This window comes from Bufo gargarizans, chromosome 1, assembly GCF_014858855.1.
Source record: "Bufo gargarizans isolate SCDJY-AF-19 chromosome 1, ASM1485885v1, whole genome shotgun sequence".
NCBI lineage: Eukaryota > Metazoa > Chordata > Amphibia > Anura > Bufonidae > Bufo > Bufo gargarizans.
In genome coordinates this window covers 579190841-579217750 of record NC_058080.1, presented here as the reverse complement: position 1 = coordinate 579217750, position 26910 = coordinate 579190841, and the positions used below count along the sequence as shown (strand labels likewise).

The 26910-nt window shown below is 43.0% G+C and overlaps 1 protein-coding gene across 4 annotated transcripts in view; it reads left to right on the top strand.

Annotated features, from left to right (window-relative positions):
- SH2B3 (SH2B adaptor protein 3) overlaps positions 1 to 26910 on the top strand; it is a 123849-nt gene that overhangs the window by 80258 nt on the left and 16681 nt on the right. For all 4 annotated transcript variants that reach the window (XM_044290655.1, XM_044290671.1, XM_044290648.1 and 1 more), the window contains 2 exons: positions 19475 to 19576; positions 26552 to 26640. In XM_044290655.1, the coding sequence (XP_044146590.1) occupies positions 19475 to 19576; positions 26552 to 26640 (191 nt within the window). The remainder of the gene's footprint in view (positions 1 to 19474; positions 19577 to 26551; positions 26641 to 26910) is intronic.

Sequence of the window (26910 nt, the reverse complement as noted above, 5' to 3'; positions counted from 1 at the left end):
TAGGACAAGGCAGTTGGGTGTCTCATGATACATTACGATAATCAGAAACCCATAGATTAGCTTTGTCATCTAAATCCACTTGTATATAAGACATGAATACTTTTAACTCTCCTCCAATTTCTTTTTTTTTTAATTTAACTTCATTATTATTATTTTTTTGCTCCATATTTTGTTATCCATGTAGTATTGTAAATAAGACAAATGCATATTTTACAATAATGCTATGACAGCAGCTTATCCTCATATAGGGAACAATATTTCCACGGAAAAGAGCAGATTCTAAAAGTTACTTCAGCAGAAACCTGACATTTCCTCTTTTTGCTTCCCTAAATTTACCAAACCCGCCAGACATGGTGGGAAATCTCTTTAATGAGGTCTTCCCAGGGGGGTTTTGCTCCAATGTCAAGAACAGGGCCCTGTTGCTCATCCACAGCTCTCGGCTATAGTCCTATAGTGGTGAATGGAGAGATCCGGGCATGGCAGCATGAGACTGGATAGGAGTGGCCCTTTTAATATTGGTCTATTAAGTGACTTCTCTTGATTATTTTATCTGAAGATTATTTCATAAAAGTTCATTTTTCCATTTTCAAAATTTGTAAAACGGAAACCCAAACACTTCTGGGAAGAATTAGGTAAAAGGGGAACTGTATAGTCAATGTCCAACCTCATGTTTTCCAGAAGGCTTGTCACACATGACGTGAACCTCTTACAACCTGGAGATGACTTACATTACATCTTTGCCAAATATGTTGTTTGAGTCAAACTGAGAGTGAAGTTTCCTGAGTGGGTGGTGGTTGTTCTTCTCCATTCCCGTGTCCAAGCTCTTACTAATTCCCTGGCAGGAAGGGAAAAAAAAAAATCTGGAGTCAGTTCTAAAATTCCAGATAAGAAATGACAGTGTTTAATCTTGGTCTACTCAAGCAATCCTGTGTGCAGTCATTCAGCCATTACTCATATGTGCCTTCATGGTAGGGCACCAATGCTTTCACTTTCGTTGTGCCATATCTAATTTAAAGGTGTATGGTCTTTTGACACAATAAGGCCAAAATATCCTTTACAGTTCACTATTATTTTTTTTAAAACTGATCAGAAATTCAGTTTTGTAGAAATGAAGTGAATTATAAAAAAAATTAAAAAAAGGTTGTATTCCTTTACTCACATTAGTAAGTGTTGACCTGTGTTACTTGTTAACATGGATTCCCATTAAAGTGTGGCTATTTAAATAGCAGAGTGCTGGATTTGTACATACTATACTTACCTTGACGTTTAGTTGTTCATTTATTCTAGAACATTTTGGACAATGCTTACAGTGGGGGAGATCTACCAAGCTAAATGTACCAGATTTCTAGCTCAGTTTGCTCCATAAAACTGGTTTACATTTATTTATTATGTTTGTTAGACACTTTTTATACTTCATTAGACAAAGGACCATGGTGCAGGTTGATTAAAAGGGCGTAGCTTAAATTGCAGCATTGTATGCCAGATTGTGGCGCAAAGTAACTTCTGGCCGGTGCACCAGATTTATCATACAGCACATAGTTTAAAAGGGCTGGTACAGGAATAACCCCCAGGAACCCACAGTAAGCATTGGCTCAGGGTGGCAGGAATTGTGGCACTACGCTGTTTCTGTAACGACCATAGCAATGAATGGGAACTACACATACAGGGTAGCACAGCAAGCTGCTCTGTTTGTTACAGAAGTATTTAAAGATGTTATGCCATGACTGATGTAAAAGAAATTTAAAATCTGATATCCTATAATACATGACAATACCTTTCTAACAGAGCTAGAACCAGCCCTGTACCTCAATTGCTCTGCTAGGTCATTTTCAGCCTGGCAGCTCAGGGGCGTGTCCTTTCTGCAGCAGCTCTCTCCCTGTAACTGCAACAAATTTCTAATAGAACATATGGCTGGTGGCAGTTGAAGCTTTAAACTGAGCATGTTCAACCAGCTCAGTGAGACTGACAAGAAATAAGGAAAAGAACAAACAGCAGGTGGCGCTATAGAGAGATCCATTTTCTTGAATAGCTTACTGGCTATACAAAAATTTTAATCACATGCAATTGAAAAAGTATTCAGATCCAGGTCCTGGTTTGAAAAATGTAAATATGTTTTGTGACACAACCCTTTAAAGGGAACCAGTCATCAACTTTATGCTGTCCATACTAACTGCAGCATAAAGGTGAGTTGATTTCAGAGGTCTGTCATTTAAACTTTAGAAGTTAGGCTACTTTCGCACTGGCGTTTTGGCTTTCCGTTCGTGAGATCCGTCATGGGCTCTCACAAAAGGTCAAAAACGGATCAGTTTTGCCCTAATGCATTCTGAATGGAAAAGTATCCGCTCAGAATGCATCAGTTTGCCTCCAATCAGTCTCCATTCCGCTATTGAGGCGGACACCAAAACGCTGCCTGCAGCGTTTTGCTGTCCGCTTGACAAAACTGAGCCAAACGTATCCGTCCTGGCACACAATGTAAGTCAATGGGGACGGATCCGTTTTCTCGAACACAATCTGGCACAATGAAAAAAGGATCAGTCTCCCATTGACTTAAAATGGAGTTCATGACTGATCAGTCTTGGCTATGTTACAGATAATACAACCGGATCCGTTCATGACGTATGCATGCAGTTGTATTATTGTAACTGATCAGTTTTTGCAGATCCATAACAGATCCGCCCAAAACGCGAGTGTGAAAGTAGCCTAAGTGGGCCTGGAAAAGAGTCAAGTAGTATAAAGTAGTGACAGAAATGCTGATGTCAGCGGTGTGTCACACATCAGCTAAAAGTAAGTGGTTACTGAGAACCAGCATCATAATCATTGCAGCCCAGGTCTGGAAAAGTTAAATCTACCTGAGAAGTGTCCTGGTTATTATATTCTCCTGCTCTCCCGTCCATCTACTGATGACTGACAGTTGTCTCTCTTTCTCTCTAGGAGAGAACTGCCAATCATCAGCAGATGGACGGGAGAGCAGGAGATTATAATAACCATGATTCTTCTCTGGTCGATTTGACTCTTTTCAAGCCCTGGGCTGCAATGATTATGATGCGGGTTCTCAGTAACCACTTACTTGTAGCTCATGAGTGACACACCGCTGACATCAGCATTTCTGTCACTATTTTATGCTGCCCTCAGTGAGGTCAGCATAAAGTTGATGACAGGTTTCCTTTAGGCTTGCTATGCTATGCTGTTTGTGTAGGTACTATTCACTGCTAAGGGAGTTACAGAAACAGCTGAGCACTGTAGTGCCTGCCAACGTGGGCCAGTGCTTACTACGGGTTTCTGTGGGTGATCTTGGCCACAACAGGCAGAGATGGAACAATCCTTTTAAACTAATATGAAAAGTTGTAGACCCAGGTGGGGCTAACTCCCCTTATGTTTTATTTACCTGGAATACTTTTATTGGGTGACTATACTCATTGTGATCATTTGGTCAACAATGTAACCAAATTGCAAAAAAACTGCTCTGATTTTATATAGTTGACATAAACTTAGACTAGACAGACTGGCCACTCGGGCGATCACTTTTTGTAAAGCCAAGAAATTGACGCATGTGCACTGCATATCTCTCTGCCTCTGCCCACAGTGAGCAGAACACTGTGCGCATGCCCGGGCTGACGGGAAATATGATATCACAGAGACACAGGGCTGACCAGAGCTTACTGAGTGGTGGAGTTAGTAAGGCAGGGGCACGTGGGCACTCGCAATGGCTCATTAGCACATCATTGATTGTGATTTGGAGGATCTGAAAAACAAAACACAGGCAACAACTGTGTTATGTTTTTGGGCCCCACTGAACTATGTGATTGGTTTAAAACCGTCAGACTCTGTTTAAGGCTACTTTCACACTAGCGTTCGGCTGTCCGCTCGCCTCCCCACGGACAGGCGGACAGCTGAACGCTGCTTGCAGCGTTCAGCTGTCCGCCTGGCCGTGCGGAGGCGAGCGGATCCGTTCAGACTTACAATGTAAGTCAATGGGAACGGATCCGCTTGAAGATGCCACAATATGGCTCAATCTTCAAGCGGATCCGTCCCCCATTGACTTTACATTGAAAGTCTGAACGGATCCGTCCGAGGCTATTTTCACACTTAGCTTTTATATGCCAATATAATGCAGACGGATCCGTTCTGAACGGAGCCTCCGTCTGCATTATTATGATCGGATCTGTTCAGAACGGATCCGATCGAACGCTAGTGTGAAAGTAGCCTAAGGTTGATAATTTCTGTCGAGCTGACAGCGAGAAACCTAAGAGAGCAATGTAAAGCTGCTTCTTATAGAAGTACACTGGAGATTCTGCACACAGCAGAACACACACGGGGGAGATTTATCAAAGACCAGCATTTAACGCCAATCTTTCAAGTTTCCTGCGCTGCTGGCATATGCGCCTGATCTATGACAAGGAGCAGGCCTCATCATAAATTGGCACATCCTCCAGCACTCCATGGACCTGAATGAAATATATGGCAACTCGAAGCGGTGTTTGTTTGCTCCAGAAAACTGGCACAAATGAAAATACGTGTGCCCGGTCCTCTGGCCTCTCTCCACACCCTGTTTTTGGAAAGTGGGGAGGGAAGTTTAAAAACACTACTTGGTGGAATTAAAACATTTCTGGAATAAAATCTGCAACATGTGAAGGCACCCTGTTACAGATGGGGCTGGTGGCTGATGAATCTGAGCATCAGCTTGGTGGACAGAGGCATTAGGAAAAGAAGAAACAGCAGGTGGTGCTATACAGATGGATTTAATTGAATAATGTGTCTATTCAACATGTTTCGCCACATGCAATTACAGAAGCTTTCAGATCAAGGTGCTGGTTTCAGAAATATAAAATATTTTTCAAGGAACAACCCCTTTAAACTTAAACCATCTATTGCTTTACATGATAAGAGCTTGTAGTTTCCTGCTCCATTTTGCTCTGTACATGAGCTGTGAAAGCTACAGGAAGCAAAGCGGCTGCATTTCCTTTTACTTTGAGTTAACAATACTACTAAAGGCACAAATAATAGGCAGGGCCAGCACACATCTCAAATGACAGGCGCAGTAAAATACTTGAGGTACACTTATCGATCCATAACTGTATCAGACTTCCCCCTCAACCAGTCCTTGTAATCGCCTCATTAAGGTATGTCCACATTCAGTGTTAAGAATTGTTTCACATTCTTTTTGCAAAACCGATTAAAACTATTTTCGTACATTACAAAAACATGTGAACATGCCTTTAAGATTTCATTGTAGTGGAGAGAGGGACGGCATCTCCTCCTTCCATTGTTTGCTTACTTGTCCTGTTCACAGTACTTAGGAAAAATGGGGTAAGCGCTAGCTTGAAATGAGACAATCCGCTCACTCCACAGGCCGCAAAGCATCCGCTTGAGCTGCCTCCATGAGCTACAGTTGTGTTCAAAATAATAGTAGTGTGTTTTAAAAAAGTGAATAAGGCTACTTTTCACACTTTCGTTCGGGGTTCCGCTTGTTAGTTCCGTTTGAAGGCTCTCACAAGCGGCCCCGAATGCATCCGTACGGCCCCAATGCATTCTGAGTGGATGCGGATCCGCTCAGAATGCATCAGTCTGGCACCGTTTGTCATCCGCTCCGCTCAGGAGGCGGACACCCGAACGCTGCCGTTCGGGTGTCTGCCTGGCTGTGCGGAGGCAAACTGATCCGTCCAGACTTACAATGTAAGTCAATGGGGACGGATTCGTTTGAAGTTGACACTATATGGCTCAATTTCAAACGGATCCGTTCCCAATTGACTTTTAATGTAAAGTCTGGACAGATCCGTCTGAGCAACTTTCACACTTAAAATATAATGCAGACGGATCCATTCGAATGGTAGTTTTTTGCTTTCTTCCACGTCTTTCAGGTTTTGGTTGCCATTTTAAAGCATTTGCTTTCATCTTAGCTGAGCAGCCTATCATTTTCTGCACTTCTTTATGTTTTCCCCTCTCCAATCAACTTTTTAATCACGGTACACTGTTCTTCTGAACAATGTCTGGAACGACCCATTGTCCTAAGAATTTCAGAGAGGAATGCACTGTAACCAGCATGCCACCATTTTTTTCAAGTCTATAGTTAAGTTCTATCCTAGTCCGCAAAACGGAGAATAGGACGTTCTTATATTTTTCGCGGGCCGTTGGACAGACCTACGGATGTGGACAGCACACCTTGTGCTTTCCACATATATCGCAGCCCCCTTGAAACTAATGGTTCATCATCCGATCCGTGGGGCCTTCCACTGTGTCCAGGCTGTATATATAGGAGCAGACCAAGTAAGAGACTTGTGCTTATTTGATTTTCTTCTGGGGCAACAGGGCAAAAACAGCGAGTGAGTGCAGCAGTGACAGGGTTAATCTTGCATGGGAATGCACAGTTAAGATTCTGTAGTTGTCAGCAGAGCGCTTCCTTGAGCAAAGAGTATTGTGACAGTCATGTGAATTCCCTAAACGGATGCTGTTAATTGAGTTACATGCTGGTTTGACATTGGCCGACTCAGTAGAAGAGCGCTGCTTTCAGTGGAAAGTAACAGTTACTGGTGTGATAGAAATCTGACTTCTTCTGTCCCCTTCTTTTCCGAGGTCTCGCATCATGCGTCTCAGCATGGGTGTCGGACCCCCGCCAATCAGATGCTGATGATCTATCCAGAGGATAGATCATCAGTTTAAAAAAACTGCAGAACCCCTTTAAGTTGGCAGGGGCCACAATTAAAGGGGCAGCTGCTTTGGTGGTCACTGGTTTTTAAAGGGGCAGGCCGCTGTGGAGGTCACTGTTAAAGGGGAGGGCACTGTGGAGGTCCCCGTTAAGGGGGTGTTCACTCTGGAGGTTACTGTTAAAGGGCCGGGCATTGTGGAGTTCACTGTTAAGGGGGCAAGCTGCTGTGGAGGTCACTGTTATGGGGGATATTGTCGATATCTTTTAACGACGCACAGAAACATTAAATCAAATAGATGAAATATACACATGCGAAGCCGGGTCCTTCTGCTAGTGTGTGTGTGTGTGTGTGTATAAAAAAATATATTAGTTCATTAATACACTATGCAAGATCAGACAGATGCCAGGGTTTCTACATTTAGAATCCCAAAATGTAAAGAAAAAATTGTCGGCCAGGCTTCATTATTACACAGTGTACAAGTGACCCACTGAAAGTGAGTGCAGCATTTCAAAACCAGATATGAGTAAGATAGTAATTCTGGTGACTGTTCACGCTCAATAGTAGATACAAGTATGAGTAAGGATAACAGTACGTAGAAAAGTGCAAGTGGCCACAGTGATTGTTCGCTGTAAAAACTAGATACAGATATGAGGAAAAGTGGCTTTACACATTTGTATACAGTCAGCGAAGTGTCTGCTTGTTCTTGTAGCTCCTGGTGGTGAAGGAAGCGTCCATACATGTGGCAGCTATTCCATAGTGCGATATTGATGTTAAGTTGAAATCGTACTCATGTGGTAAAGAGGAGAAATATCTAAATGGTGCGCCCAAGAGATTACACTTACATTTGTCTGATATTACATCGGAAATCTGTAGCGTTCCTGAAGATCTGCAATTTCAGCTTAAATGGGTTATCCCATCTCATTGATCCTATTTTCATTTGTTATAGAAGTGCCTGTGAGCATTTTTGGCATTATGTTCCTTTAGCAAATCCCTACCTATCTTGGAAAAAAAATCTTTCAATCCTTCCCCACTGTTGTCTTCTGGTATCAACTAGATACGGCCACCGCTTGTGGGCCGCGCCTGCGTAGAATACATTTTCTTTCTCTGGCCGGGCCACACATTGACGTCTTGAACGTGCATATCGCTGTCTTGAACGTGAACGCTGCCGCGGATGTGCCATGGTGACTTTTTCCTGACCAGTATAGTACAGAGCCGTGAACGCGCACGCACAATGGTGACTTCTTCCTGGCCGAGTAGAGTACAGAGCTCTGTACTATACTCGGCCAGAAAGAACTCACCATTGTGCATGTGCGGCGGCGTGCTGTACTATACTGGACAGGAGGAAGTCACCATGGCGCATGCGCGGCAGCATGCACGTTTAAGACAGCGATGCGTGGCCCGGCCGGGACAAGCCTTTAATCAAGCTCACTAAGCCCACCCAGCCTCACAAGCCGAGACCAGGAAGTGAACAGCGCAGCTCGCAGCAGGTGAGTGAAATTGCTAGATGGGACAACCCCTTTAAAGGTGCCTTCACGTGTGGTGGAAATCCGCCAGAAAATATGCCACATAAAGACTTCTCCCATGTTATCCTATATGGTTAATCCCTGCCATGTGTTCTGCTGAGGAATAACGTTCTGCTGCGCAATTATGTGTTGCGGATTGTGGATTCATTCAAGTAAACTGTCCCGCATCCGTGATGTGGTGTGCACAAGTGTGATAGAGTACCAGCAAATTGAATGAGATTTGACAAATCCATATACTGAGCTTTTCTTTCCATGAGGAAATTGACCTGCCATGCAGATACTAAAATACATAGCATATGAATTGTTTGTGTGGATTTTTTTTGTGTTGGGTCAACACCCTAACCAACTCCGCAAGTAGCACTAGTAGATTTTGGTGCGTAAATGCAGCGAAATCCGCATGGAAATCTGTGCAGAATTTCTATTTTGAAACCTGTGCCTGTATGCAGGTACCCTAAGGGTGCCTGTATTCTCTGTAGCCCAGCCATGGGATCCACATGCCGATCCTCTCCAGTTTTTTTATTTGAAAAACCTGAAGAAAACCTGAGTGTATATGGCAGCCTACAATAAGTAATTTATGTAATTATTATAGTAATTATAAAAGGCATTCAGTCATAACGTTAACCCTGAGCACCTTATCAGAATGTGGCACCCATTCCATATCTCAATCATTTATTAGAAATACGCCCATTAGCTATATGCTTTGTTAATGGGATTGTAACGCTATTACAGTCTTTTTTTTTTTCTCCCTTTTATGTATCCATATTTTAACCAATTTTATGAAATATATCCCTTAAAGCGATGGAAAAAATATCAATATTTCAAACCTAATTGGGAATAGGACCAGTTCAGGTAAATAAGAATAGCCTCTGTTAGCAGCAACTTGTCGGTGGTTTTTACCCACCCTCCCGAAACCACCATCAGCGCTATTTAGGGATTAGTGAGACCTTTCTGAATATATGTGTGCCATCAGTAATGCAACATACAGTACCTTAGCAGACACACAACACCGCCTGTTCTCCATGCAATTTCAACGGTTTATTCCACGACAACAACTTGTCCTCCGTCCACAGGCTAGGGGGGTCCAAGCTCTGGGGCCCCTGCATGCACGTCCACTGCTCCATTTGACTCTATGGGGTTGCTGGAGATAGCTGAGTATTTGTACTTGGATATCCCTGGCAGCCACGTGGAGTTGGAGAGACAGAAACGCATGCATTTCTGCCACTCCATTGAAATGGGAAAACATGGGCCCCGTTTTAGGGACTGGGCTCCTGCATATCATACACTTATTCCCTATCCTCTAGTAGGGGATATGTTATCGAGGAGCAGCCCCTTTTAATTTGTAAGTGTCCATTGGGGGGTTCTTCACCAGGCAGGTGTCCTGCCATCTTTGCCTTATATTTGCAGGGGACAGTGGATGACACAGGAGGCATCAGCAGTCAGTCATGTCTAGACGGGAGGGTTTGCTGAGATTGCAGGAGGCTTGCCTGTTGAGGAAACGCCTAGTGGACACTTGAAGAATAATTTGCATGCATTGCAGGAGTTTTTTACTGTTGGCACACCTATACATATGTTCAGAAAGGTCTCCCTCGCTCCTGTATAGGAGAGAGATGTCTGCTTTTGAAAAAAACACATTTAGAGGACCTGTCACCCCTGCTGACATGTCTGTTTTAATAGCTTCATGCATTCTTCATGTATTAAGAATTCTAGAACATCCCCCAAACTGGTAACACCCAGGTGCAGATGAATTAATAAAATTCTCTACTAAGGAACAGAACAACATATGTAAAAAGATGCTTCAGAATTGTTATTGCATGGGGTATAAAATTATTTAGTCAAGCAAACATGACCGGAGTGGTGACAGGTCCTCCTTAACCCCTTCACAACATGAGCTGTACATACACACCGCAAGTTAGGACTTTAAAGAGAGTGCCTGCTCAGCAGACATCCGAGGCAAAGTCTATGATCGGTAATAACATTGATCACGGACATTTAATCCCTCAGGTGTCCTGGTCAATTGCGACCACTGCAACTGAGCAATCTTCTCGAGAGCACTGCTTTCCTGGGGACTGAACGGCTTCCCTGCGGCAATAGCGGGGAAGAGTTCCAGCATCCCCCACCGATCAGCTGTTTCATGGAGCTACTGCACTCATTGAAGTTCTGGTGAGGTCTGTGGGCTTTCGGCAGCTTTCCAAGCACAGTGCCGTAAATTGTGTAGCGGATGTGCTTGGTATTGCAGCTCAGCCACATTGACTTGAATTGGGCTGAGCTGCAACTAGGCCACATGACCTGTGTATGTTGATGTCACTGGCCTAGGAAGAGGCTGAAACACTCAGAGTACCCATCCTCTACTAACAGCTGATTCCCGATACCCATGCTGATGTGAAACTGATGACATATCCAGAGGGTAGGTCATCAATAGTATTACCAAGCTAACCCCTTTAAATTCCCTAGGGGGACTATAAAAATAAATGAAAAAAATATATAATAATTTTTAAAAAAATTTAAAGCTCCGATACTCCCCCTTGCCCTGTTCTGCATCGCGCAGGGCAAGGGCTGTTTATTCAGTTTTGGACACTGGTAGGCGGACGCTTTCGACTAGCAATGATCCCGGTGACGTGACCTGCTCTGATTGGCGGTCTTTAGCATTAGTGCCGTTGATGTCACCGGGCTCACTGCTAGGCGGAAGCCTCCGCTTAGCTTACCCTTGGAGAGCCTGCCCTGCCCGATTCAGTGCAGGGCAAGGGGGAGCATCGGAGCATGATGAATGAGTGTAGATAGGGCTGTGTCCAGGTTCAGACCTTTAACTTTCTCTGCATGATAAATGCCATTTGCTGAAGTGAGACAACCCATTAAGGGGTTAAACAGTAAGAAAAACTTATTGCTTGCCTTCAGGATGTGACCATTGATCTTGAAAATGACTTGCTTTGAATAACTTTATACTGGGACCATGATCTGTTTATGCAAAAATGTACTAGTGATCTACAGCACTTGTAAGGATTAACGAAACCTTGGGGGAAAATCCATGAATTACAATAGCAAATGTGAAGTCTGCTTTGTAGATTATTTTTTTTTTTTTCAGGAAAGGTGGATTTCTCATTTGCTTGAGTTCTGCCATATTGAGTCAGATTCTGTTTTAATCATTCGTAGGTCCAATGCTGGGGCCTCTGTCTTCTATAAATAAGTCTATGACTTGTGTGCAGATGTGGTGAGATGTTTGCGTGCTCTTACTGAATGGAATGAGCAAAGTGGTGTCCATACCTGCAAAATGTCACTTCGACATCCTTGTTAGTCCAAGTGACACTTTGCTGCACAAGCTATACGTACCATGTGTTATCTAAAGCCAGGTGACACGTTAGTGACTGGCTTGATAGTATGGTAGTAATGTGTAGTAATGGTAGTAATGGTGTAATGTGCCAGGATTTTTCTGTTGGAATCTGCAAAAATCCAAGAGAATTAAATTCTGTATTAAATTTGGATCATACAGATCTACGGTATGCAGTAGGACCCCATGGGCCGCAGTGTACATTCCTCCTCCTTTAAAGGGGTTCTCTGGGAATTAAGAAAATGAAAATACTTAAATATTACTTTATTATAAATGTATTCTGAAGTAACTTGTCCTGCTGTGTGATTAGGACAGGTTTTGTGTGTACTAATAGGACGGCAACCATTTTATTTCCCCTAATGATCGCTCCCTAGACAAAGCAAGCCTTTCTAAGTAATGAAGGTTATTTGTGAATATTATAAAATAATAATTAGTATTTTCATTATTTTTTTATTTATTTTTATTCCTGGAGAACCCCTTTAATGTAGTCTTACAGTTAGAGTTCGGTACAAAGGTTTTTTTTTTACAGTAGAAATTAATTTCAAAAGTTATTACATGAAGACTCGCGAGATTTTGCGAAGTAATATCTTCGGCTCATCAGAGCCAATACATTCTAATGCTGTACGGCGCGCCCGCACCGTATAGTATTTAAACAAAGTTTTATGCAAATCCACTTCGGATGAAGCATCCGAAGTCGATTCGCTCATCCCTACTCCAGAGCGTCTATAGGCAATAAATATGAGCCTGTAAACCAGCAATCACATATATAACATATAGTTTATGTAGATTACCAATGATAGTGCTCAAGAAGTATCAAAGTTCCTTAAATTAACAGGTTAAAACATACAGAGACGGTTTTCACCAGTATGTTCCTGTAAGGACTGTAAGGCAATTCCCTGAGCGGTAGTATTAGAGGAATATATCCATTTCATTCTGTTAATTGGAAACATTAGCTTAGAGATTGCTGGAGACCTTTTTAATCTTTGAGGAGGCCCCGCTAGATAAGCCATGGAGTGCCAGCAATAAGTTACCAAACTTTCCAGCTGTTAAAGCAACCCATAGAGACTGGTGCTGGTTTGAGAATCAGAATTCTGCTTCTAGTTCCACACACATTTTGGAATGAAGTGCCGGTTTATGTGAAAAACAGGCAGTGGTTGCATAGGCCAGGACTTTGTGGAGACAGCAGAAGTTTCCTGTGGAAAGGATGAGGCAGGTTTAATGTGCACATCTGTGCTGGATGCTGGTTACAGTGACCTCTATAGAGCTCACCCAGAGAGCGGACGGGCGCAAAGTCCACATAGTAGTGCAGCAATACATCAAGTTGTTCATATTAATTATGAGCACTTCTCTTACTATACGGATTGTTCTGCCCCCACCCCCCAATCTGCAAAACATCTGAACTGGGTACTCCTTTATAAATTTCTAGTCGCTCCATTAGGCTACTTTCACACTAGTGTTTTGGCTTTCTGTTTGCGAGATCTGTTTTGGACCGCTTGTGAGAGCACTGAACAGATCAATTTGGCCCTACTGCATTCTGAATGGAAAAGGATCCGCTTAGAAAGCATCAGTTTGCCTCCGTTCAGTTCCCATTCCGCTCCGGAGACTGCCTGCAGCGTTTTTCTGTCCACCTGACGAAGCGGAGCCAAACGGATCCGTCCTGGCACATAATGTAAGTCAAAGGGGACGGATCAAGTTTATCTGACACAATAGAAAGATGGATCCGTCATGGCTATAGAAGACATAATACAGCCGGATCCGTTCATGACGGATGTATGCGGTTGTATTATTGTAACGGAAGCGTTTTTTGCAGATCCGCAAAAAACGCTAGTGTGAAAGTAGCCTAATTAGCTATAAGTGATTGGGGTCTTCCATGCACAGTATGTGTCTCATGACAGATCAGCCAGTGTACTGATTTCAGGAATAGTGTGAACATAGGCTACTTTCACACTAGTGTTGTTAGGATCCGGCAAACAGTATGCAAACTGATATATTTTTTCCGGATCCGGTAGATGGATTGGTGTAATGCCAGATCTGTATCATCTGGAATAACGGATCCTGTATTTAAATTTTTTCAAAGATCAAAAGCGAAACCAGCTCCTCCTATATCCCGGAGCATGCACAGACCGGAAAAACTGGATCAGACGATGCGACAATCTCCGAAACACTTGGTACCAGATCCGGCATTAATGCATCTCTATGGAAATTAATGCCGGATCTGGTAAGTGCGGTATTGTTCCAGGATTTTGGCTGGAAAAAATACCTCAGCAAGCTGCAGTATTTTATCTGGTCAAATACCGTACAAGGGACGGAACGGAAGACATCCTGATGCATACTGAGCGGATTGCTTCCCATTCAGAATGCATTAGGACAAAACTGATGCGTTTTCTTCTGGTATTGAGACCCTATACCGGAAAAGATTAACGCTAGTGTGAAAGTACCCTAAACCAGGGATGTCAAACTATTAGCCCTTCAGCTGTTTCAAAACTACAACTCCCATCATGCCCGGGCAGCCTACAGCTATTAGGGCAAGCTGGGGGATGTAGGTTTGCAACAGCTGGAGGGCCACAAGTTTGACATCCCTGGTGTAAACCATCATCCTTTGGGAGCTCATAGAGCTGGTTGTGATGAGCAGGTGCCTATAGAATGATTCTGCCACGATTCCCCTTTTCATATAAATGGTTGACCGACAAATGATATGTGACGGAGGGGGTGAGTGATGTCCATCTCATGGAAATCTAAGGATACTGGATGTATCCAGGTCCTGAAGACTGAACTACTAGTAGAATTTGCTGGCGCCCAGTCATTAGATTGTGAGCAGATGCCTCCAAAGTAACAGGCCCTGCTGATAACAGATGAGCCGCTTTACATTAAAGGCATATGTCAGCAGATTGGTGCCTATGAAACTGTCTGACCTGTGACACGTGCGCCTGGCAGCTGAAGGCACCTGTGTTGGTCCCATGTACTTATGTGCCCGCGTGGCTGAGGAAAATGATGTTTTCATATGTACATATGAGCCTTTAGGAGCAACGGGGGCCTTGTCGTTACACCTAGAGGATCTGCTCTCCATGCAACTGCCGCGCCCTCTGCACTTTTGTTGACTGGGCCAGGCAGTGAAAATGTCACCACTCTTACCTGGCCCTGTCAATCAAAGTTTAGAGAACGCAACAGTTGCAAAGAGGGCTGAACCTCTAGGAGTAACGACATTGCCCCTGTTGCTCCTAAAGGCTTATTTGCATATATAAAAACACAATTTTTCTCACAATGCGGACACATATGAACAATGGGACCAACACAGATGCCTTCAGCTGCCTTCAGCTGCCAAGTGCACATGTAACAGGCCAGCCAATTTCATAGGTACAGATCTGCTGACAGATGCCCTTTAAGAACCATGTGGTCAGAGAGACTGATGATGCTTAACCACAGTATTTTCTTATGCAGATGATGGACCAAGAAAAGGAACATGCAGCTTTCATGGCCCATCATCCACTTGAAGCATGGTTGTGAGTATACATGGGTCTCATTTCCACAGTATCAGTGTTTTCTATATACTGCCGTCCATCAGGGCCATCCACACCGTCTCTGCCTGTCTGGCGTGTACGGGCTCTGTTCAGTCTGCTTTCTCTGTACATCAGTTGCTTAGACTACTTTTCTGCATTAAAGGGGTTCAGCTCTGAACCCGGACATGTCCCCATTTTCACCCCCCGGCAGCCCCCCTGACTTGAGCATCAGAACAGTTCATACTCCGATGCTCTCCTTTGCCCTGCTGTAAATCAATGCAGGGCAAAGGCGTTTTCCCAAGTTCCGGTGACGTACCGGAGTTTCCATGGGGCTGCCAGGAAGCCTGGTGACACGGCTAGGGCAGCGCCAAAGCACGCCCTTTAGAGACGGTGACGTCACCAAACACACTGCCGGGCGGAAGCTTCTGCCGGCAGTGTGTTAGTGTAAACAAAAGAGCCCTTGCCCTGCGCGATCTAGCAAGGGAGCGCATCGGAGCATGAGATGCTCTGATGCTAACATCAGGGCTGCAGCCTGGGTGAAATTATGGGTATGTCCAGGTTCAGTTCTGAACCGGTACAACCCTTTTAAGATTGAGTTCAGTGTGTGGTAAAGTGTGTTTAAGCCATTCGTCTGGCATGAAGATCTATTTAGTGAAAAGTGAGTATACTGCCTGCTTAATAAAGACAATATCCAAGTCTCATCCAAATCGTGTCATATTAATCCAAAGACCTTATACTTCCTAATAAGGAGAAAAATGTGCTTCGTAAGAGGAGCTTCTGCCCATTCTTCCCCTGCAACGTCAGGCCGGATTATACAGACACAGAGCTGCCACCATATACCTTGGAGTGTACATGTTTAACCCCATCCGTGCATTGCACCTCTACACATTACCATCAGTGCATTGCACATTATTATTTATGTAAAGACAGTCGCTGTACATGAAAAGGGGATTACATACATAGTATCACACTATTACAAGTACAGTAATTATGAACGGACTAGTACAGAGAGAGAGAGAGGACCCTGCCCGTGAGGGATCACAATATACAAGGGAAGGGGGAAGAAGGCATTAGATGACGGTAGAAGGAGCTCATATAGCTGTGCAGTAGCAGCAGGGTTATTGCAAGTGGTAGGCTTTCCTGAAGAGGAGGGTGGTCAGGTTACTTTTGAAAATTTGGATGTTGGGGAAGGGTCTGATGTACTGGGGTCGTGAGTTGAAGGGTATGGGAGATACACGTGATGGATCCTGTAGATCAGGGATGCACAATGTACAGCCCTCCAACTGTTGTAAAACTACAACTCCCAGCATGTCTGGGCAGCCTACAGCTATCAGGGCATGTTGGGAATTGTAGTTTTACAACAGCTGGAAGGCTGCAGGTTGGGCATCCCTGATGTAGATGATTGCATGAGGAGAACATCAGAGGAGAGCAAAGAAGAAAGTAGTGGGAGGATGGGGGATTAAGTTTGGGGAGGCATACAGCGATTAGTTCAGACATGCAAGGGGTGGACGATATAGGCGATATAAATTTGTGCCACGATATGGATTTTGTGCATATCTCCTATATCGCCGGACCGAGATATGACCACGGAGCGGTAGTGAAGATCGGTTACCATGGCAGCCAGGAGTCACGCTACTGAAGTCCTGGCTGCCATGGTATGTTGGTGAGCAGCATTATACTCACGTGCGCCGTGGCCGCCGGTCGCTCCTTCTCATAGGTCTGTGCGGCGCATTGCTAATGCTATAAGCGGCGCACGTGAGTATAATGCTGCTCACTAACATACCATGGCAGCCAGGACTTCAGTAGCGTCCTGGCTGCCATGGTAACCGATCTGAGCCCCAACATTACAATGCTGGGACTCCGATCAGAACTGCCCACTGCCACCAATGATGGAGGGGGGGGCCTGAGGCCACTGCCACCAATGATTAATACTGGGGAGGGAAGGGGGGGGTTTGAGTTACCAGAGGGGGCTGATAAGAGGGAGAGTGCGGGGGGGGGGGGGGGAGGCTCTAGGGCGGGGGGCGGATCAGAGGCTGGCTGCCATGGTCAGCTCCCTGCTGTTGTGTGCACAAAGCACAGGGCAGCACGGATAGTGTAAAGCTCTATTAGGGTATATATGACAAGGGTTCTAGCCCATAAGGAGGCTAATAGTTATTAAATAAAAAGTAAGAAAGCAAAAACAAAGTTTAACACCCCCCCCCCCATATAGAAAACAATATATTGCGATATATATCGCACATGCTTAAAATTATATTTCAATATAGATTTTAGGCCATATCGCCCACCCCTACATGCAAGAAGGGAACAGATTGTGGACAGCCTTGTTGTTAGTGTTTTAAACTGAATTTGCTAGGCAGCGGGAAGTCACTGAAGGCATTTGTAGTAGGTAGAGGGGAAGGAGGACGCGAGGTGGATTAACTGGACAGCAGGGTTGAGGATGGATTGGAGGATTGCAGTAGTGTTAGGATGAAGAAGGTTGTTGCAGTAATCAAGGCAGGAAATAAGGGCATGCACTAGTATTTTAGTTGACTCAAGGTTGAGGTGAGAGTGGGTGTGAGAAATGTTTTTGAGTTGGAGGCAGCAGATGGTGATAAGGGCTTGGATGTGTGATTTTGAAAGACAGGGTGGAATATAATGCCATCTCGGGCAACTGATTTGACAGGAGAAAGCATGCGGTCATTATTGATTTTTCATCTGGTGCGAGGCTGAGTGAGATGGGGGAAAATGATGATGTCTTCTTTCTCCATGTTGAGTTTTAGAAAGCAGGAGGCGGAATAGAAACTCTGGAATTTTGGATAGCGGGGTTGTGATATCTGGGCCAACGAGGTAAATTCGAGTGTCCTCAGCATTTAAGTGGTACTATAAGCTGAGGCATAACTTATGGTCTGTGGTAGCAGAATCCATAACGGAATTCTTTGATAAACAGAACCTGAATCTTGTACGCCGAACTTGAAAACACAAGTTTGCTCATACCTAGTTTTTTGTTGCATTTTTTCCACCTGCATTTTTTTGTTACTTTATGTATTTTGAGCTCCAGATGTTAGCTGAAAGTCTGTGGAAAATAGGTGGCATTTTTTTTCATTAGGTGGCATTTTTTGTCTTTCTGGCTTCTTTTAAAAAAAATGCAGCACACTATAGCTCTTGACATTTTTTTTTCAGACATTTTCACATCACCTTCTCTATAGGGCAAAGACTCTACTGTGTTTTTTATAGCCCAAAAATGGTCAGTGCATACGTGTGTGTGTGTGTGTGTGTGTGTGTGTGTGTGTGTGTAGGGACCCTAAAAGTGACCCATCTTTCATTAAGATCGTTAATATGACAAAAGGAGGGGGGGTTATACTGGAAAGTTTGATGGAAACTTGTATTGGTTCTATTGATGTCTGAAGGGGTTGTCTGATCTTTTGGACATTTTTGACTATCCTCAGGAGGGTGTTGTGCCTAATGAATGGGCAGCATGGTGGATTAAAAGTGGTTAGCACTGGTTCCTTGCGGCAGTGGGTCCTAGGTTTGAATCCAACCAAGGAGGACAACATCTGATCATGTCTGTAAAGCCCTACAGAGTATGTTGGCACTATATAAGAAAGCAACTACTGGACTGGGTTACGTGTGCCACTGCAGCTAATAACTGGGGTGACCCCAAGCAGCACATGATGCAGTGGTAATGTACTGCTTGGCGACACATCACAATTGAGTCTAATCATTGGCTGCAGTGGTGAACATGACCCTGTCTGGAAGTTTACAGGCCGGGATCTGGAAGATCGTGGAACATAGCCAGGGTACTGTAACACCATGTGCTTGAAAATGCATGCACTTGAGGTTGCATCTACTGTTTTTATACTAGTAAGTGGTAAGATTCTCAGGAATCAATCCCCTTTGTAAAGAGAATGTATCGAATATATATTTTGTAATTAAAAACAGATACTGATAAATATTTTTCTACCTTGTTTTATTTATTTTAGATTTGTTTGTTTAATTCTGTTTTCTTTACATAGCTATTTTGCCTGAGCTGCTAATAATATGTATTCAGATACCATAGGAATTTGTAGTCTGAGGAGGACTCATTTACGTCTATGGGAAAGTGTTCTAGGCATATTCTACAACCTGTGCAGAGGTCAATGTGCAAGCAGGGGGAGAAGGGGAGCTGTGGCATCTACTGTGAATGGTGGATCCTGTTTTTCTACTGTAATATAATTGTTGTCTGTCATTGTAATCCTGCTTGGGATAATAATGAGATGACTGCTGAGGAAATCTCTACAGAACAGGAAGTGTCAGTCTGTAATGAAGCTCAGTGGCCAGTATGAAAACTGTGAAAACAGTTAGTGACATACAATACAAAGAAATCACCAAACAAATGTAAAACATGATTTAAGCAATAGGCCATTCTCTGATTCTTTTTAAAATGAAGCATGATGGTTATAATGAATAATATTAACCCATTTGTTATGAATTCTTTTATTTAAAAAGTGTAAATCTGTATCTCCCCTGCAGTGCTCCAAGCCAAAGTTACGGGTTCCATGTTCTGCAATCCATGAAATCAGAAAATGCACCCCCCTGGAGATGCCTGACAATGTGAACACATTTGTTCTAAAGGTAAGTACCATTCAGCTAATATAATCACCGCGGCCCAGCTCATGTGTTTTTTCAATAAACTTATTTGTGGGAATATATCATAGTCTGCACTCCTGAATTGTGGCTCTAAAAAGTCTCGAAATAGGGCTTTTGCTACTTGGCGATTTTTCACATTTTTACACCACTCACTCCAGTTAGGAAAAGTGTGTGAGAAAGTTGAGTGGTTAGGTATGTTAATTCGTTTCTCTCCAGATTTATCGCTGGGATTTTTATTTTAAAAAATTGCTCATTCCCAGTAATTCTAACATCTGATCGTAAACGTTTCTCATTCATACTGATTTATTTCTAATTTTGCCTGGTGTCAGGCATTGAAATTGTGCACTCCTGTCCAACCATATTTCAGGATGTCTCCAGGTACATAGGAGGAACATTCCTGCCTTTGATTCACTTACTTATTCCTTTTGACCAATTCATCTACATGAAATAATTATGGCGAGTTCAAACAGTGAGCGTTTAGGTTGGATTTCTTGTCTTTTGTATGGCTATGCATTATGTTTCAGTCGGTTTTTCTAATTTTCCCCTGCCTTCTCCTTTTAAGTACTTGTGCTTGGAAGTTGCTATCATGTATATTACTGTAGGCCTGTGTCTGTATTATGATAACACTACAAATAAAATATTGAAAGTTGTCTTATGTATTATTATTTTAGTTAATGGCTGAAGGACTGTTTATAATTGAAGTTATATATTTCCCGCACTGTATTGATCAATTATTTGCAGTCTTTAGCACCTTTTTATATTAGTTTGAGTCAACTTTGTGTTAAATTTTTTCTTTTTAATGTACAATAGCACGTTCAGATTGGAACATCCTTCTTAAAAAGGTTGTGTCATCTCAAACATTGCGACAGTGTATTTTCGGAAGTCCTATAGAAAGGAATGGGAAGCACACAGTGGAAGCAAGGCTACTGCTCCATTTTTGTTTCTAGCAAATGCATTACTAAAGGATAAATGACAGACAAAAGACCAGGACCTTTCTCATTATGAAAGGTGAGATTGAAGTACAACTTAAAGCCCAACACACAGGCCACAACTAAACATCCAGTATAGAGGGACACAAGAGGAAAGGTGAAACACATTGAAGTACAGGGAATAGGCATAAGAAAATGATAGTCTGATCTGGGAACAATACGCATTCCAGCTTTACAAAGCCTTACGTCCAGCCACCCCAGACATGCTCAATGGAGGAAAGATCTGGCATTCATGCTGGCCAGGAAAGCTGCTGATACCCTGAAGGGCGCTTTGTATAGCATGGGTAGTGATTGGATGATGTTATCTTATTGGTACACCATGTCTTCTGTCAAAAAAGGCCTGGTAGGACTGGTTTCATAACATCCTAAATATAACATCATGACATCCTGCTTTCATCATGCCTTCAATGGACTCATTTGCCACATCAGTGCAGGTACTCTTGGTACTAAACATGCTCAGAAGGGTGAAGGACAAGATGTATATTTTTCTAGCACTACCCCCAAAAATATTTACAGTTCTCCAAATTGCAATTAAAAGACTTTGGGGCACAGTTATTAAGGCCAACATTTTAGATGCTGGTCTTAATAAGCCCTATACCTGGTGGTGGATCCGCTGGAGTTATGAAGAGGCACATGTAAGTCAGCTTCCTTGGTGTCTTACATTTAGACCATTTTCTACACCTAGAACAGGCATGCAAAATGGTAATTGAGACAGGCCTGCCGGGTCGTCCCCTTCCCCGCTCACACCACGCTCATGTTTTTAGACTTGGCGTGAGAGTGGAGAAGTCGCAATCTGCGCCAGAAATACACCTAATTTAGGCATATTTCTGTTTAATACATGACCCCCTTTATTTCTATTTGAGCATACAGTTACATATTCCCTTACAATTTTGAGGATGTGAGCTTCCGTAAGTCCTACCATGGACAAATAAACCATTTACAATAAGGAATGTCCTAATAAATTTATGTCAACACTTTCTACAATAAATGAGACTGATACCTTTCAACATTATTCCAGAACTTCAATAGAGAGAGGGTCAAGTGAAAGAAATCTCTCAAACATTGCAAAGATACACTGCCTTTCTTAATGTTTTTTTTTTTTTTTTTTTAACATCTCCAAATATCTAATCGCAAATGTATCACCCTCTCCCACCACCATGCAAGGAAAGTGGAGGGGAATACACACCTGAATAGATGCACAGGCATTCTTTCTGTAAAATGCAGTGTTCCCAGTTCCCTCTTCTAGGGGCCATACACATTCAAGAGCCAACAGCTATCTAAGCTTCCTTCGCGGCTTCCCCATGTATTTATACTTCTCCGATATCATCTGTCGGAAGAGAGTTGGGAGCTTCCCAAACACATTAGTGTTGGCTGAACCCGCTGTTCTTGGAAGGTTCAGGCAACAAAAGACTAAATATGTATGGCCTGCTTTAGACATATTTGGCTTTATGATGAATGATGCCCTGTGCTATAGTTTCTGTTATCTCCTGCACACATGGTACATGGTCATAATGTATATGAACAACAATATTTTTAAAGAGTCTGTCAGAAACTATTACGTTGTATAATTGCTGACAACACTAGGTAGGGGCCAGGGGGAGTAGGAAAACCATACCTTTCGCAGAACTTTTATTATCAGGAGTGGTGTAGATATGAACTTTTATTATGCCAGATTCTGCTCCTGTAAGTACCCAGGAGGCAGAGCTTCACTGTGAAGTGCTGTCTGCATTGAGTATCCAACCAGGAGACTGCTACATCCATCACAAAGGGAAAGAGCTGTGACGCAGATGAATTCTGGGAGCATGTCACAGTGAAGATCCACCACCTGCATTTGTAGGAGCAGTGTCTGGCAGAATAGACCTTCATATTCACATTACTACGGATGATAAAAGCTCCACAAAAAGTAGGTTTGTCCTACTCTCCTCATTCCCTGGTTAGACACTCTTTAAATATCAGCATTAGGCCGAATGCACATGGCCATGGAACAGGGATGTGAGCGGTCTGTGGTATCCCGGCCTGGCATCCTGCTGACAGCAGGAGCGCACGGCGTCATTGGTTGCTATGATGCCGTGCGCTTCATGCCACCGCTGCACTACAGTAATGCACTCGTTTAGATCATACCAGTGTATTACTGTAGTGCAGTGGCTGCATGAAGCGCACGGCGTCATAGCAACCAATGACGCTGTGGCAGGATGCCAGGCCGGGATACCACAGACTGCTCACGTCCGTGTGCATTCAGCCTTAAACCGTATAATGCCCATACTCTGGCCAAATAACACTTACATACAGTTACTTCCAGTAGAGGACAGCACATATACTCATTGGGCTCATTCATTACCATATTAACACATTTTTAACTATGCTTTGTATTATGTGCTGTATGTCTGCATTACTTGTGTGCACTCTGTTTCATGGTCTGTTACTTCGCATCATACAGTACCTTTTGTGGGCACTTATAATATATTGGAGATTATGAACATTTATGGCTTTTATGTGTACTAGTAGTGTACAAACCCATCTTTTTGATGGTACTGACCCTCTTAAGATGTCGTTACCCTGTTTTATGCACTATGGCATACTTGTACAATATGAATAACCATACATTAAGGCACAATGATATACAGATATGTCATGATGATTGCATGGGCACAGGGGTTGTGTCAGAGTGCTCAACACTATGAGCCTGGTGGTGATTGACATCCTGCTGTAACAGCCGGGATCAGAGCAACTTCTGATCCCGACTGTTTATCTCCTTTTGATTCTGCAGTCGATAGCAACTGCTCCATCTAAGGAGCTGGACAAAGGCTCCCTCTCTGTGCCCATCGGCGAATGGGTTATGGGCATCCAGTGGCCTAACAAATGTCCTCAGACCACCTTAGATATCAGCCTATTTGGTCAGTGTAGTATACTGACTGGCTATAATTCTTTGGAATGTAAGTATTAAAAGCGATGTAATCTGATCGAATGAAAACATTTTATTAAAGTTTTTAATACATTTTATTTAAATTAAAAAAAGCAATCTCCCAAAAAAAAAAAAATATATATAATATATATATTTTTTTTTTTAACAATGTGTCTGTATCAGTCTTCTCCTCTTGCTTTAGAACAAGCTGCTGGTAGACTGTATAACATTTTTATGGTGACAGGTTTCCTTTTACTTTCACACTTGCGGCAGGACAGATCCGGCAGGCTGGTCTCCCTGTCGTATCCGTCCTTCCGCTGTATCGCCGGACCGCCACTCCGTCCCCATTGACTATAATGGGGATGGGGGCAGCGCTCCAGCGCAGTACGGCAGTTCGTGGTCAACTTTTAGTCCTGCGGCCTTTCGCCGTGCACTGCCGTACTGCGCCGCCCCCGTCCCTATTATAGTCAATGGGGACGGAGCGGTGGTCCGGCGATACAGCGGAAGGACGGATCTGATAGGGAGACCAGTCTGCCGGATCCGTCCTGCCGCAAGTGTGAAAGTAGCCTAACGTTAACATTTTTGCACTGTATGGCACAATAATATTACTTAATTTTCATACAAAGTATATGCCCTGTAAAATATTACTAATAAAAACTACAACTCATCCTGTAAAAAGCAAGCTCTCATATGATAATGTCAGTAGATAAATTAGAAAGGTAACTGAGGGGATGGAAGAAATGATGAAGGACCCTAAAGGTTATGGATTAGGAAAGTTGTGGGGAGAAGGGAAAGTTGGCTGGAATGAGGCTGGTTATGACTACAGGGAGGCAAATGAATGAGAGGAATGAAGTCCTGATGCACGGCTCGCAAAAATTTCTTTGCTGGGTGCTAGGCTAGCCAATTGATGCAACAAGACAACACAGAGCTCTGGTCGGGACTTCGGTGAAGCGGCTAAGGAGCCACTGATGTGCTAGCCTGCTATGTGTAAGAGGAGGGGCCCAAGGAGTAGTGGTGGGGAGCTGGAAGGTGGGCCAGAGCCCTGGGCAAGAACTTAAGACAGGTCTGTGAGCTGTTGTATTTAAGCGTAATTGGGGAGTGGAGCCTTTAGTCCGGGGCTGGGCTTCCTTCCCCCACGGGCCTCATAGCAGCTGCATGGTCTGCCTCCATTGGAAGTACGATACTGAGTATGCATTTTTGGTATCGCTGCATTTGTACTAGCCGGTACACTAAAATTGACTTTTTACAGCATTTTTACTGCACACCCATTAAAATGTTACATTAAAAACTAATCAATAAATACAGCTATATTGATAGAAAAAAGGTATGGCTCTTGGAATGTGACCAGAAAAATAATAATAATAAAAAAAAAAAGTCTGCTTGGTCCCGAAGTTTCAACTCGGGACAGGCCTTAGGGGGTTAATAAACAAGCTGCTTGCAGCGTTTTTCTGTCAGAGATGGGGACTCAACCAAACGGAATGGAATGCATTTTGGCGAATTCCGTTTAGTTTAGTTCAGTTTTGGACCCATTGACAATGAATGGGAACAAAACTGAAGCGTTTTCATCCGCTATTGAGATCCTATGACTGATGTCAATAGCGGAATTGAAAACGTTAATGTGAAAGTAGCCTAAGTTGGCTTAAACTATTGTTCTTGTATACAGTTGCTTAAATGACAGTGTTTTATAGTGCTACACCAAGAATGCACTGCTAAATAATATACTGTACAGTAACAATACCTCACAAAGTCAACATCAGCCATGAAATATATGAACCTGCCTGGCCTTTGGTCCTCTGCATGCTCAGTATTGGCCTCTTGATCCAGGATAATCTTCCTGAAGTCCAGGAACGGTTCCTCACATTGTTGTGAAGCGATGGAGGCTTTCATGAGATTTGTCTTCTTTACAATGCTTTTCCACATTTGTCTATTTCTTTATTTCCTTAGTGGAAAAAAAAAAGGGTACATTCCTCCCATCATCCCAAGAAGATGTTTGCATACTTGAGGGCACACCATTGTGACCCCCCCCCCCCCCTCCCCCCAAGCTGGTGGTAGTTTTTCGAAGCACATGGAGACTGCCAGATTTAGCTGAAAAGCCTTAACAGTCCACACATTACATTCAATAGTAAATTCATCCAAGCCGTTCCGCATATCCTTACTGAACATCCAACATTCCTAAGACATTGATCACATATTTTGGCACAGATTCTCCCTGACCTTCCTTGTCTCTTTTGCTTGTGTACCTAGGTGAAGCAATAAAAGTTTTCAATTTGAGGGGTATAATATAATATGATCTGAGTTGTGGTTGAAATTCTATTATTCACTTTTTACAATAGTGCCTTTATTTGAAGTACAAAAATGGTTTGTGTTCCCACTCAGGACTCTGCCAGCACTAGGTTCCCCTGTATTACAGCGGTCTCCATTCTGTGGCTGATGTGAGTCTCAACATGTCCTCTCTACAGTCTAATGAATTAAAGGGATGGTTTCATGAAGCCATGCCCTTTATAATAAGAGGCTGGTATCTTTGAACCCACCAAACTCAATGCAGTACTACATGTCCGCCATTCCAATAAATGACCGTCCATGTGATGCATGGAGACGCTGGATCCACTAGTTCATGAGCTAATCCTACATGGCAGTTCTCCATTGTGGTCCAAGGACAGATGTTGTCCCTTTAAGGGTCAGTATTTCCTGCTGCCAAGCCAATGTTTTTTGTTTTTTTTACTTCAGCTTCTACTTACAAAGGGTGTATTTTTGAATCTATGGAGAACACATTTATCATGGTGTAAGTAGAAACAAGATACATTGGACAATAATTATACCGGTTCATGAGTGAAAACATCTGTTTTGGCTGGTCAAACGTCTGTGGAAATAGTTTTCCAACATGTGTACTAACAGCCCTAAGGAGAATAAGCAGTCGGTACATGACTGAATTTGTTCTCACACACTGATATAGATAGCCCTTTCAGATGTGGAGAAGCACATTTCAAAGGGAGCCTTTGTTAGTTTTATCCAGAATTAAGAATGTTTTGTGATATTTATCTTTTTTCCTGTTTTTCCTCTACTTTTTAGGTTAATACAACTGAAGTTATTTTTGAAGTTGTAGATGACCAGCAGCTAAATTCCTGGACATCAGAAATCAAAGAGTGCATGAACTGCGGGTAGGCCATCCACTTTGTTTTATGGTGGGAGCCTTTTTTTTTTATTTTTTTTTTTTTACCAGTTTTAACTTGACACAAAAGATACCTTTCAGTATTACCAGACAAGATCTCAGTGATAATATTGGAGTGATGAGGGGTTTCGTGATCTTCTACAGCTCCTCTAGTAAACCTTGTTCTTCTGTTGGGTATACACATCTTATTTTGTAGCCCTTCCTATTATATGCTAAACGTGATCTTATAGTGTAACGTGATCTTAAACGTGTAAATAGT